A 15296-nucleotide genomic window follows, 5' to 3' on the forward strand; every position below is an offset into this window, starting at 1 on the left:
CCTTCTTCGCACCCTCCCAAATCTCCACTTCTTTTAATTTTTATTTTTTTTTTTAATTTGGACCTTATATAACTTCTCTATTGTTTTAATAGGTTAATTACACTTAGAGGGAGTGGAAATGATGTCTCACATTCTTCATATCCTTCCAAATCTCCACTTTGAATTTTTATAAAAAAAAATTGACCTCATATGGGTTGAATATTGTTTAAATAAGTTAATTACACCTAGGGGGTGTGGAATTGATGCACAAAAAAAATTGAAATCCAAAAATAATAAAAAATTAGCAAATGTACGAAGAATGTGATGAATGCTCACATTATTTGTACCCTTCTAAATCTCCTCTTGTTTGAATTTTTTTTTTAAAAAAAATTGGTTCTCATATGACTTGTATATTGCTTAAATATATTAATTACACATAGAGGGTGTGGAATTGATGCCCAAAAATATTAACAAATTAGAAAGAATGTGATAAATCATCACATTCTTCGTACCCTCCCCAATCACTACTTTTTTATTTTTATTTTTTTACCTCACATGGTCTCTATATTGTTCAAATAGGTTAATTACACTTTATGGTTGTGGAATTGATGCCTAAAAGAAATCAAAATCCAAAAATACTAAATAATTAGTAAGGATACAAAGAATGTGAGGAATCCTTGCATTCTTTATACCTCTCAAATCTCCACCTCTTTGAATTTTTTTTAAAAAAATTTAGACCTCATATGACTTGGATATTATTTAAATAGGTTAATTACACTTAAGGTTGCCAAATTCAAGCCCTAAAAATTCAAGGACAAAAAATACTATAAAAAGAAAAAGATCCAAAGAATTCGTGGATTCCTCACAATAATTGGTTATTGTAAAGATCATATATTTTTGTGTTTGTATGGGATTATTTCCTCGGCATGTGATTGTTGCCTGGTTGGTAACCTGGAGGATGAGCTTTTTTCTATTTTTTTTATTCACCTAAACCCCACAACGGCCACCAAAACCTAATGATTATGTCTACTTTCCCTTCTTCCATCCAGCTTCAAGGGCATGAGTCTTGCTTCGATAAAGACACAAAAGGCAACGATCATAATTGGGATCATTGGTATAAGGTTGTTGAACCATCAACATTCAACAAAACTAGAAGATTTTCAAGCTTCATTCGACAATGGCTCCTAACTTTGATGATGGCAATTCACTGTACAACTTTGTGGTCAGAGATGTCAATGGAGTCAAAGGCATGGTGGATCTTGGCCTGGAGAAGGTGCCAGAGCAATACATTCAGCCACAGCATGAGCGCATAGACAAGCTCAAAGCAAGTTCCTATGATCGACTGCCAATAGATTTATCAATGCTTGATGGACCTCAGCATAGCCAAGTGGTGGGATTGATATATCTATATACTAAAAAAGGAATGATAAACTTGCGAGATGGTAGAGTGGTCCACTTACATGGAGCACTTTTTAGACCTTGTTTATGATAAACTTCATGGCATGTAATTTATACATATTTTCCGTAGGAAAGTAGCGCTAGAGTTTCTGAAGGCATCCATCTCAATGGTGAGAAGAATACTAGAAGTGTTAATGGAGAAGGTTGGAGTAACACTAGAGGAATCAAGAATCGACGACCTCATTGGTTTAAAAATGGTGAACATGAACTTCTACCCCACCTGCCCCAACCCTGATCTCATCGTTGGCGTGGGACGCCACTCTGATATGGGCACGTTAACGATGTTGCTACAAGATGGTATCGATGGATTATACGTGAAAATGGAGGAAGACATCACGAGTGGTGGAAAGAAGGGAGAGTGGGTGGAGATACCACCCATACCAGGCGCATTGGTCATCAATGTTGGTGATACATTATAGGTTAGATTAATACTGATATACTTACAAAATTTAGTTATAGAGGTACATAAAATCATTCTCAAATGGACATTTCTTTGATATGAATGTATGCAAATTTTCAGATATTAAGCAATGGGAAGTACAAAAGCGCAGAACATAGGGTGCGTACCACAAGCACTCAATCTAGAGTGTCGATCCCTATATTCACCATTCCTAAACCAAATGAGAAGATCGGGCCATTGCCTTAAGTGGTTGAGAGAGATGGGGTTGCTCATTATCGCGAGGTTGTCTTTGAGGAGTACATGAAAAACTAGAGAAAGAGTCACTACGGCTTTTGTAGTACTTCGGGTATCGTCCTCAGGGACAGACTTATGGAAATTGTTAATACTATAACAAATGAATTGCTTTTGTTTAAATCCTAAAATGAAAAATAATATGTGAATGAAGTGAAACTAAGTAAAAGAACTAAATTAAAATAAAAAAAAACATAAATTGATTTTTAATTCAATCGATTCAAGTTTAGGGCTTTCCACAATCTAACTTAAGGTATAGAAATAGAGAGAACAATGGTTTCTTAAGTAAAGTGATCTTAGGGTTTTGGGATCCTTGGTCGCTCATGATCAATTTGAGTTCTATAACTCAAAATTGCATCTGAAACCTAATTTTTCATTTTTAAAAACAGATTCCTATAACCATCAAATAAATTAGATTGATTACTAGTTTAAGATTTGACTTTTTAACCCTTCCTACTCCTTATAGCTTTGTTTTGGGGCAAATAACGATAGGGAATACGAGGATAACTAATGATCAAGAATTATCATGAATCACTAGTATCGGGTAACCTATCGTATCATTCCCCAAACTAACTCACAAGGATAGGATAAAAGAAAATGATAAATTGTCACCTAACTAATAATTAATCTCATTGTTATAATAATGTACCCATTACCCCTATAGGTTTCCTAGCCCTTAGGTTTTCATGCTTCAAGCCCCAAGTTGGCTTTTTTATATGGAATTAAACCGAATTCCCAACCCGTGAGAAACAAAAATTAGAGAAAAAACACACGCCAAAGAAAAACAATCACACGCACAAGACAGTATTTACGTGGTTCGGCAATTTGCCTACGTCCACGGAGTTGCAGGGATATCACTATTATCAGGGAAGAATACAGAGTACTACTTGGCGGCTACAATATTCTCTCTATATATATAGCACGGCAACCCTACCATACTAAAAAACCCTAATTACAAAAGGTGGTTCCACAATGGGCTAAACGGGCCCAACAGGCCTCAATAAATCTCCCATTAAAAAGGCCATGCAATATTATTCGGGTCGGGTCGTCAAACCGGATCAAACAAAACTAGGCTCCACAAAGCCCAACAAATCTCCCACTTGGAGACTAGTCCAATCACCAACATCAAACCGCTATCCTCCAAGAAATGATCCCTCATCCCTACAACTCATCCTCCTATCCTCAAGCTAGAAGACCAATTGAAGCTGCGCACAGCTTCAACTTCTCAATAGTGACACCCTTAGTCAACATGTCTGCAGGGTTCTTAGATCCACAAATCTTCTCAAGTATTACCAGTTTATCCTCAACAAGATAACGGATAAAGTGGTATTTTGTTTGTATATGTTTCGACTTTGAATGAAAAGCTGAATTTTTGGCAAGAAAAATTGCACTCTGACTGTCACTGTGTAGAATGCCCATCTCCTGCTTCTTACCCAATTCATCTAAGAAACCATGTAGCCAAATCATCTCCTTTCCAGCTTCAGTTGCTGCAACATACTCAGCTTCTGTAGTAGACAAAGTAACAATCTTCTGTAGATTTGAAGTCCATGATATAGCTGTACCACCTAGAGTAAAAACAAACCCAGTAGTACTCTTTCTACTATCAATATCACCAGCAAAATCAGCATCTACATAACCCTGCAGTTTCAAACTTGCACCTGTGAAGCAAAGACATGTATCTAATGAACCCTTCAGATATCTTAAAATCCACTTGACTGCCTCCCAATGCTGCTTTCCAGGCCTACTCATGAATCTGCTCACAACTCCCACTGCATGTGCAATGTCTGGCCTTGTACACACCATAGCATACATCAAGCTGCCAATAGCTGAGGCATAGGGCACCTTGCTCATATGGTCCATTTCTTCTTTTGTCTTCGGTGACTGTTCTTTGCTTAGTTTGAAATGACTACCCAAGGGTGTGCTCACTGGTTTAGCTTCATTCATGTTGAACCTACTGAGAACTTTCTTCACATACTCTGACTGTGAAAGTTTCAATGTACCATTAGCCTTGTCTCTAATGATTCTCATACCAAGGATTTGCTTTGCAGCTCCCAAATCCTTCATTGCAAACTGTTTGGACAATTGCTTCTTCAGATTATTAATCTTCTCAATGTCAGACCCTGCAATAAGCATATCATCCACATACAATAGTAATATGATGTAAGAATTGTCAAAGGACTTAACATAGCAACAATGATCAGCTTCACATCTCTTGAACCCAATTCTATGCATAAAATTGTCAAACTTCTTGTACCACTGTCTAGGAGCTTGTTTAAGGCCATACAAGCTCTTTCTCAGTTTGCAGACTAGATTCTCTTGTCCCTGAACAATGAACCCTTCTGGCTGAATCATGCAAAGGTCTTCCTCCAAGTCACCATGAAGGAATGCTGTCTTCACATCTAACTGCTCAAGATGTAAGTTTTCTACAGCCACCATTCCAAGTACAAGTCTAATTGTTGACATCTTCACAACTGGAGAAAATATCTCTATGTAGTCAATGCCCTCCTTTTGTTAGAACCCTTTAACAACTAATCTAGTCTTGTAATGTTTGCTACCATCATGCTCATTCTTTATTCTGTATACCCACTTGTTGTGCAAAACCTTCTTTCCTACTGGCAATTCAGTTAGTTCCCATGTCTGATTCCCCAATAGGGAATCCATCTCATCCTTCATGGCTAACTCCCACTTGCTTGAATTCTCATCTTGCAAGGCTTCATTATAACACTCTGGCTCACCACCATCAGTCAACAGGAGATAATTTAAAACAGGTGAATAACGCTGTGGAGGTCTAATGTTCCTGGAAGATCTGCGAACTTCAACTACAGGTGTCCTCAAATCTACCTTTGAATTTACATTCTCCTTATCTTCTTCACCCCCTTTTTGGACAGTACTTTCAGTCAATTCATTTAAGTTGACAAACTCAGATTTCTTTTGATCTATCTCTGTAACATCTGACGTTACAGTTAACCTGTCCTTGTACATAACATGTTCATTAAATATCACATTTCTACTTCTGATAATTTTCCTGTTTTGTTCATCCCAAAACCTATAGCCAAATTTCTCATCACCATAGCCGATGAAAAAACATATTTTTGACTTTGCATCAAGTTTACTACGAGCATCAGAATCAATATGAACATAAGAAACACAACCAAAAACTTTTAAATGTGAAAACTTCACCTCTTTACCGCTCCAAACCTCCTCAGGAAGTCTGAACTCCATGGGAACTGATGGTCCTCGGTTTATCAGGTAAGCTGCAGTGCTAACAGCATCAGCCCAAAAAGTTTTTGGTAGTCCAGCATGCAACTTCATACTTCTAGCACGCTCATTGAGAGTTTTATTCATGCGCTCAGCCACACCATTCTGCTGTGGTGTCTCAGGAATGGTCTTCTCCATCCTAATTCCCTATGCAGCACAATACTCACTGAATCCTCCATCTATGTACTCTCTCCTCCATTATCTGATCTCAAACATTTTACTTTCAAACCTGTTTCTGTCTCAACCATGGCCTTCCACTTCTTAAAAGTTACAAATACATCAGATTTATTTTTCAGAAAATAAACCCATACCTTTCTACTTGAGTCATCAATAAAGGTGATGTAGTACCTTGAACCTCCTAGGGATGCAACCGGAGAAGGCCCCCACAAATCAGTGTGTACTAGTTCCAATTTTTCAGCCTTCGGTGTCCTGCCAGTTTTCAAGAAGCTCACCTTTTTTTGCTTTCCTAAGATGCAACTTTCACACATGTCAAAATCAATGGACTTCAATTCTGGTAGTTTTCCTTTTGACAGCAACATCTTCATCCCTTTCTCACTCATGTGACCAAGTCTGCGGTGCCATAGGCTTGTATCAGTACTTGCATCAGCAACTGCAATTGTGTCTCTTGGACATGAGGTCATATACAGAGTGCCAGTCTTCTTTCCACGAGCCAATACCCTAGCTCCCTTTGTAACCTTCCAAGTACCACCAACAAATAGTATTCCATGTCCTTCATCATCAAGTTGTCCAACAGAAATCAGATTCCTCCTCAGGTCAGGAATATGTCGAACCTTCTCCAGTAACCAAACACACCCATTGGGCAACGATATCCGGACATCTCCCAGACCCACAACATCCAAGGCTGAACCATCAGCCAAATATACCTTACCAAAATCACCTGCAACATAATTCTGTATGATTTCTCGGTGTGGAGTGGTATGAAACGAAGCTCCTGAATCCAAAACCCAATCATCAAGTGGACTGTCTACTGCAAGAAGTAATGCATCCTGTACCTCTTCTGTTACAGCATTAGCAGAATCATCTTCATTCTTCTTCTTAGGGCTTTTGCATTGCCTTTTAAAGTGACCTGTTTTCCCACAATTCCAGCATTGTACTTGTTGGCCTGATCTAGATTTGCTTCTGTTCCGATTAGAATTTTTGGAATTTGATCTACCTTGATTTGAATTTCTGTTATTACCTCTACCTCTTGTCTCAAGGTTTAGGGTAGAACCAGATCCTGAGGTTTCACCTGCATCTCTTCGGCGAATCTCCTCAGCCAGAATTAAATCTCGTATATCATTGTACTTGAGTTTTTCCTTTCCCGTAGAATTGCTTACTGCCATCCTCATTGCCTCCCAACTGTTTGGCAAAGAAGCCAAGACGATCAGAGCACGAATCTTATCATCAAAATCAATTTCTACAGACGACAATTGATTTGTGATTGTATTAAATTCATTCAGATGTTGTGCTACTGATGCATTCTCTGCCATCTTCAAATTGAACAATTTCTTCATCAGATGCACCTTATTGTTTGCGGATGGCTTTTCATACATACCGGACAAAGCCTTCATCAGATCTGCTGTGGTCTTCTCCTTTACAACATTGTGTGCAATAGACCTAGACAGAGTTAACTTAATAACTCCTAAAACCTGTCTGTCAAGAAGCGCCCATTCCTCAGCCTTCATACTCTCAGGTTTTGTCCCCAAAAGAGGCAGATGTAATTTCCTCCCATAGAGATAATCTTCAATCTGCATCCTCCAATACGCAAAGTCTGTGCCATCAAACTTTTCTATTCCAGACGCCTTTCCTGCTTCCTCTGCCATTGCTCCCACTCAAACCTAACCCTAGGCTTTGATACCAGTTGTAGGGAATTAAACCGAATTCCCAACCCGTGAGAAACAAAAATTAGAGAAAAAACACACGCCAAAGAAAAACAATCACACGCACAAGACAGTATTTATGTGGTTCGGCAATTTGCCTACGTCCACGGAGTTGCAGGGATATCACTATTATCAGGGAAGAATACAGAGTACTACTTGGCGGCTACAATATTCTCTATATATATATAGCACGGCAACCCTACCATACTAAAAAACCCTAATTACAAAAGGTGGTTCCACAATGGGCTAAACGGGCTCAACAGGCCTCAATAAATCTCCCATTAAAAAGGCCATGCAATATTATTCGGGTCGGGTCGTCAAACCGGATCAAACAAAACTAGGCTCCACAAAGCCCAAAATTTTTAGCCTCTCATGGAGGTGATGTCACATTTACAATCTATAATAGGGTAAAAATTAATAATTTGAATAAAAAGAAACTAAAAACAATATATTTAATAAAGAAGAAAAAGAAAACAAACCAAAGTTCTCGTCTTCTTTCACCTTCAATGTCAAACTCTCCGGAAAAAGATTCCTAATATAATATTTATATAATATTACCAATTACCTAATATGTGGCACACTCTCATTGGCCACTTATTACAAAATAATTACCTAAAAATGATTAAAATAATAATAAAATGGTGATTTCTAGTCGTGTTGTGTCCACTTAGGGCGGATAGAATGTCCTAGATGCAATTCCCGAGGTAAATGAGGCGAAACATCAAAGTGACAGTAGGTGAATTTGAAATTGGGGTCATTTTGAATTGGATTTCAAATTCATAAGTTGAATTTTGAAATCATTTCGAATTCATAAGTTGAATTTCGAAATCATTTGGAAATGGCTCTTTAGATTTGCACAGTTGTCTTCAAATGATCATAACTTCTTCATTTCAACTTTGATTTACACAGCATTTGAAGCGTTACACTTCTGACTTCCCGATCTTCGAAATGATATATAGTATGTATAAAATGGACTTTGGAAAGTGCTCCAACTTTGTTCTCAAATTCAGAGTATATGTTGTCATCAGATTTTGAGTTATAAATTTCCATGCAACTAAATCTTGCTTCATGTCTCATTTCTTATGTTTTCTTGCCTTCTTTCTTGCTCCATAATGGTCATTTCTCATCTTCCAAACTCATGATATCCTCTTCTTGCCTTTCCTCATGGTCCATGAATCTTGGCTTACTTATTTCCTCATTTAACCATTTCTTGATCTTTCAAAATCTAAAGCCACTCAACTTGCACCGTTTTCTTCCCTTGAACCTGAGATAAATATTCAAAATATAAGTTAAACTCATGACTAGGGCCTTAGCATCGATTTAGGTCAAGGTGAGTGATTTGAATGTCCTTTGATGCATAAATCATATCGAATATGTGTCATTAGAGCACATATTTTGGCTCCAATTAGGGTGTGGAAATGATGTCCAAAAATATTGAAATCATAAAATACTTAAAAATTAGTCATCACATTCTTCATACCCTCTCAAATCTCCACTCTTTTTTTTTTTTTGTTTTTTTTTGTTTTAGACCTCACATGGGTTGGATATTGTTTAAGTAAGTTAATTACACCTAAGGGGTGTAGAATTGATGCCCAAAAAATTTGAAATCCACAAATACTAAAAAAAATTAGTAAGGGTACAAAGAATGTGAGGAATCCTCACATTATTCGTACCCTTCTAAATCTCCATTTTTTTGATTTTTTTTTTTTTTAATTTGGATCTCATATTGTTTGTATATTGCTTAAATAGGAGTTCATGCCAAAAAAAAAATCAAAATCCAAAAATACTAACAAATTAGCAAGAATGTGAGGAATCTCCATATTCTTCGTACCCTCCCAAATTTCCACTTCTTTGAATTTTTATTTTTTATTTAATTTGAATCTCATATGAGTTAGATATTGTTTAAATAGGTTAATTACACTTAGGGGTTGCGGAATTCATGCCTAAAAAATTCAATGATAAAAAATACTAAAAAAATAAAAATGATCCAAATAATTTGTGTATTCCTCACATTTTTCTTACCCTCTCAAATATCTAATTCTTTGAATTTGAAAAACAAAAATTCACTTTCATTCTTTAAAAAGACTATTATACAATTAAAATTTATCAAAATGATGCAATTTATACAACTAAAATTTATGGAAATGATACAATTCATTTTTCCACTTCAAATACTAATTATATTATTTTTGGTATTTTCAATATTTTATCTAATATTTTTTATAAATAATTTTAAATTGTAAGAAATAATTTATTAATACAATTTTCAATCAATAATTAGTACAAAACCATTTTAATTTTTAACAATGTATACTTATTTTAATTTATTTACATTTTTTTAAAAGTGTAATTATACTTACAATTAATTGAAATGATTCAATTTTTTTTCCACTTCAAATACCAATTATATTGCTTTTCACACTTTCAATATTTCATCTAATTTTTTCCACTCATAATTTGAAATTAAAATAATATAAATTAATTATGCAATTCTCAATTTATAAATTATATCACCATTTTAATTTTTAACCATGTATACTATATTAGTTTATTTCAAATTTAAATTTATTTTTCTTAAGGTCTTAAGTTTATCACTTTATATCCTACAAATTAAATTGTAACTTCTCTTTCACAAAATTTTTATTTTTACAAAATATTAAATATTTTACAACTTTTATAAAATAATTCCTGAAATTATATAATTGGTTATTGTAAAGATCATATATTTTTGTGTTGGCATGGGATTATTTCCTTGGCATGTGATTGTTGACTGGTTGGTAACCTGGAGGATGAGTTTTTTGTATTTTTCTATTCACCTAAACCCCACCACGGCCACCAAACCCCAGTGGCATTATGTGTACTTTCCCTTACTCCATCCAGCTTCAAGGCCCTGAGTCTTGCTTCGACACCACACAAAAGTCAACGATCACTAGACAATAATAATTGGGATCATTGGTATAAGGTTATTGAATCATCAACATTCAACAAAACTAGAAGATTTTCAAGCTTCATTCGACAATGGCACCTAACTTTGATGATGGAGATTCAGTGTACAACTTTGTGGTCAGAGATGGCAATGGAGTCAAAGGCATGGTGGATCTTGGCCTGGAGAAGGTGCCAGAGCAATACATCCAGCCACATCATGAGCGCATAGACAAGCTCAAAGCAAGTTCCTATGATCGACCACCAATAGATTTATCAATGCTTGATGGACCTCAGCATAGCCAAGTGGTGGGATTGATAGCTGAGGCAGCCGAGAGGGTTGGTTTCTTCCAAGTTGTGAACCATAGGGTGCCCATTGAAGTTCTGGAGTCGGTTAAGAGCGCGGCGCATGAGTTCTTTGGACAAGCGCCTGAGAAGAAGGCGGTGTATCGGAAGGGCGTGAGCCCTAGCCCATATGTGAAGTATGGGACGAGCTTTGTGCCTGAGAAAGAGAAAGCATTGGAGTGGAAGGACTATGTTAGTATGGTGTATACCAGCGATGGCGAAGCACTTGAATTTTGGCCTAATGAATGCCAGTAAGAATTTTCAACTGACCCTAATCCTATGATATTATATGTTATTTTGTGATAACTTGATAGATGTGTATACTACTCATGCCTCATGATTAAGTCCATGGTTTGAACGAAATAGACATAAAACTAGGAATGGCAATGGGGCGGGTTTGGGACGGGTCGCCCCCATCCCAACCCCGCCCCGTTTATTCAAAGCAATTCCCATTCCCGTCCCATTTAAAAAATTAAATGGGGCGGAGCGGGGCGGGTATGATAAATTCCCATACACGCCCGCCCCGCCCTGTTTAACTTATTTTCGGTTTTTTTTAAAAAAATTACTTTTAAAATTTTTAATTACATTAAAATAAATATATTTTATAAATAATTAAATCATTATATTTTTGATAACTTATTTTATTAAAATTATTTTTTTACTATCTACATATTAAAAATAGTAAAATAAAATTTAAATTAAATTAATTTTAAATTTTAAATTAAATTTAAATTTAATTTTATATATAATCGATGCGAGCCCAAACCCATCCCAAACTCATTTATTAAAATTGAACCCCGTCCCATTAGGGGCGGGGCAGGTACTCGAAAAAACCCGCCCCATTGTCATCCTTACATAAAACTTTGAATATGTGAGTCTTTCAAATTTTCACATAAAGTAAAAGTCATCTATATATATTATAGAAATATTTAATTAAAAGGGATAAAATAATCTTCAAATTATGAATCTAACCCTTCTCATTTTTTTTCTTGAAAAGTAACTTTTTTTTTTATAAAAAAATAAATATCTTTTACCATTTCAAGTATTAACATGTAGGTTTCAAACCAAAATGTTATTTTTACAAGAAAATAATGAAAACAATTTTATCAAAATGAAATAAAAATAAAAAATTGACAAAGGGTTAAATTTCAAATTTTGGGTTTTCACTTACCCTTTTAATCAAATAGCCCTATATTTAATAGGTTGTTTCTTTGAAGTGTTAGAAACTTCTAACCATGCATTGTGGAATATTGTAGTAATCTTTTCATGCATCTTCATCATGACCCATGAATTTATGTGTGGCTTAATTACTATATTTTCGACTAAGAATTAATTTTGATATTATTTAAGTTCCATATAGCTTAATTATTATATTTTTTGGCTAAGAATTAATTTTGATATAATTTATATCCCATATAAATATTATCTACTTTAAACCTACTAACCTTCGCAATTTGAAAAAATGGGTCTAAGCATGTTAAAGAGTCTTCTTTAGTAACTATTACTAGACCCTTCAAGTGACATACAACAACAAGATTCTTATATAAATGGTTCATATTATATAGAAATATTCATTGTAGTAATTTATGAAATGTACAAATAAATCTAACTCCAGATCGGTAGCTGATTAGATCTATATATCAATATACTAAAAAAGGAATGAGAAACTTGCGAGATGGTAGAGTGGTCCACTTACATGGAGCACTTTTTAGACCTTGTTTATGATAAACTTCATGGCATGCAAAATTATTCATATTTTCCGCAGGGAAGTAGCACTAGAGTACCTGAAAGCATCCAGCTCAATGGTGAGAAGAATACTAGAAGTGTTAATGGAGAAGCTTGGAGTAACACTAGAGGAATCAAGAATGGATGGCTTCATTGGTTTAAAAATCGTGAACATGAACTTCTACCCCATCTGCCCCAACCCTGATCTCACCGTTGGTGTGGCACGCCACTCTGATATGGGCATGTTAACGGTGTTGCTACAAGATGGTATCGGCGGATTATATGTGAAAATGGAGGAAGACATCACCGATGCTGGAAAGAAGGGAGAGTGGGTGGAGATACCACCTATACCAGGCGCATTGATCATCAATGTTGGTGATACATTACAGGTTAGATTAACACTAATATACTTACAAAATTTACTTAGTACATAAAATCTTACTCTAATGGACATTTCTTTGATATGAATGTATGCAAATTTTCAGATATTAAGCAATGGGAAGTACAAAAGCGCAGAACATAGGGTGCGTACCACAAGCACTCAATCCAGAGTGTCGATCCCTATATTCACCATGCCTAGACCAAATGAGAAGATCGGGCCATTGCCTCAAGTGGTTGAGAGAGATGGGGTTGCTCATTATCGCGAGTTTGTGTTTGAGGAGTACATGAACAACTTTTTTGGGAAAGCTCATGAAGGGAAGAAGTCACTAGATTTTGCTCAGATCAATTCCTTTTGAAGCAAATAATAATCACATATATGTTGTTATGGTTTTGTTTTTGCATGGTTGTTCATTCGAAACTGATTTGCCTCAAGTTCAAACAAATGTAGCATAAGGCTAAATAAATTCTCCTCAAGCATGTCTTTCTTTAGTAAATTAAGAATCCCTTCCCTTAATAAAGTTATGTGTTTTACTTGGGTCTTAGTTAAGTTCTTGTGGTTCCAATTAAGGTAATATCTTTGGAAAAAAGACAAATGTTTTCTCCCTTTTGATTAACATCATTTGCAAACAAATTGATAAAATGATCAAAATCCATTACTTATGGTTGTGTCTTCAATTTTTATGTTCACATTTAGAGGGCAAAAAATGCATGTTCAAAGCTTAATCCCTTATGTAGAGAAATTTCATTAGAAAGACAAAACTGTAAGTGTGCTCTCACTTGTAATATTTGCAAGACCAATATTGACCTAGACAACTATAACTCAATAGTCATTAGATTCAACATTGAGTCAATAGAATTAACCCATGCCCTCCTCATGGATTATGGGGTAGTACATCAATTAATTTTCTCTAATCTTGAGCAAACTAATGGGTTTGGAAGAAAATTAATAGTATGTATTTTAAATTCATTCATTCAAGGATTCAAATCAATTGAACTTATCATTGAGAGCAAGCCTCCAAAGTGGTCAAACGATGGAGGAGTTTACCCAACTCAATATATTATTTTCCTAACAACTCGTTCAAGAAAACATCATTTGTTTGGTACAAAGCTCTCTTGGCCCTATAAATTCAGTCGCAAAAAATAAATTCGACATTGGAGATCAAGAATGATTACAAAGATTTAGATTCTGATAATTATAGTTCTTCTAACTATAAACTCATTGTTGAAGACAATATTAAAAAAATCATTTCTACAAATGTCTTTCCTAAAGTCCATTTTCTTTTCCAAACTAAATTCTTCTATCTTGTGGATATGTACAAAAGAGAATACGTCCAAGAGAAGCAAGCTAGAAGAGAATGTGAAAAACCTTTCTTAGGAATGTTCAGCTAAAAGATTTCAAGAATCTTTTTGTGCAATTATATATTTCAAGAATCTTTATACATTTGTCTCCTTGTATTTATTCAATAAAAATAATCAAAAATCAAAAATCAAAAGGGGATATGACAAGAAAGTTTACTTTTGAAAAGTAACTCCCCCTAGTCATTTGCTCTCCTGAAAGAGAAAACATGCCAAATGTTTTTTTTTTTTTTTTTTGAAGCCTGCTTGAAGGTTCTCTAACAACAAAGAATTTTTCAACCTTCAGCAACAAGAAAACAACAAGTTGTCTACTCCAATAATTTGTGGATTTCAACACGTTTCAATTATGCGAATTCCAACAAGTTTCAAGTCCTTCAAATTTCTCTATAAATAGAGTCATCAACTCATCAAGTTCATCATAAGGCAGAGACAATCAGAGTTAGCAATAGTGTCCCAAAAAATTCTTTTAGCTTTTTTGTAATTCATCTCCTTTCAAAAACCTTTCCTTTGTAATCAAAACCTTCTGTTGTCAAGAAGCTTGTAATCAAGATTCAACCTCTCTGTAATCAAGGTATAATTTTCAATACAAAGTTTATTTCAGATTCAATTCTATGTTTATTTTTTATGCTTTAACTTATATTTTCAGAATTTATCTTTTGATTTATGAATTGTTTTATGTCTTGGGTCAAAATGCTATCAGAGTCAAGTTCTACTTAAGAATTGAGTGATATTATGACTTGGAACAATCTATAATCATTGATTTATTCATGAGTTAGTTCAAATTGAATTTTCTGTAAATGGCTTGGTCAACCTAGATAGTGGTGTTTGAAGGGCAAAAGGAGAGTAAGTTCTATGTTGATCCGCTTGTGGTGGTCCTTGTTCAAAAAATTATTTGAATTAATCAAGGATAAGATTGTGATTATTTTCTATGACAATGAGTAATATTATAAGGAGATTAAGTAGATCTAGTTCTTCCAAATCTCTAGTTTTGCTTCTCATGTAGCTTGGGTCTTTACTTTATCATCTATCTAAGGTTTTGTGGAAGATTTAAAATCTTTTGTCGATGAAAAGAAAATCTTGTTTTTTGATATTCTTGGCCTTCTTTTGAAAGTTGTAGAAATTCATTTTGAAAATATTGAAGAGTCTTTGAAAATATAACTTTTGACTCTTTACAAATTTTTCTTTGCTTCCTACAATTGAAATTTTCAAGATTTGTATCCATTGTGGTGCAATGTCTACTAGAACTTCAAGTGTTAGAAAATCTGTCTAAATTATCATTAATCTATTTAAAGTAAAAAAGA

General features: G+C 34.8%; 1 protein-coding gene and 1 pseudogene across 1 annotated transcript; both read left to right on the forward strand.

Annotated features, from left to right (window-relative positions):
* Positions 1-1156: 1156 nt before the first annotated feature.
* Positions 1157-2149, forward strand: LOC104877340 (scopoletin 8-hydroxylase-like; annotated as a pseudogene).
* Positions 2150-10157: 8008 nt separating this feature from the next.
* LOC100854658 (scopoletin 8-hydroxylase) lies at positions 10158-13180 on the forward strand. Its single transcript, XM_010648845.3, has 3 exons — positions 10158-10784; positions 12299-12647; positions 12744-13180. Exons 1-3 carry the CDS (start codon positions 10285-10287, stop codon positions 12993-12995), a joined length of 1101 nt encoding a protein of 366 aa, XP_010647147.1. The 5' UTR covers positions 10158-10284; the 3' UTR covers positions 12996-13180.
* Positions 13181-15296: the final 2116 nt, after the last annotated feature.

Source organism: Vitis vinifera, chromosome 3 (assembly GCF_030704535.1).
Source record: "Vitis vinifera cultivar Pinot Noir 40024 chromosome 3, ASM3070453v1".
NCBI classification, from domain to species: domain Eukaryota; kingdom Viridiplantae; phylum Streptophyta; class Magnoliopsida; order Vitales; family Vitaceae; genus Vitis; species Vitis vinifera.

Coding starts and splice junctions, on each gene's coding strand:
- LOC100854658 (XM_010648845.3), top strand. CDS start 10,285: ATGGCACCTAACTTTGATGATGGAGATTCAGTGTACAACTTTGTGGTC. Junction 10,785..12,298: donor TTTTGGCCTAATGAATGCCA/GTAAGAATTTTC, acceptor TATTTTCCGCAG/GGAAGTAGCACTAGAGTACC. Junction 12,648..12,743: donor ATGTTGGTGATACATTACAG/GTTAGATTAACA, acceptor GCAAATTTTCAG/ATATTAAGCAATGGGAAGTA.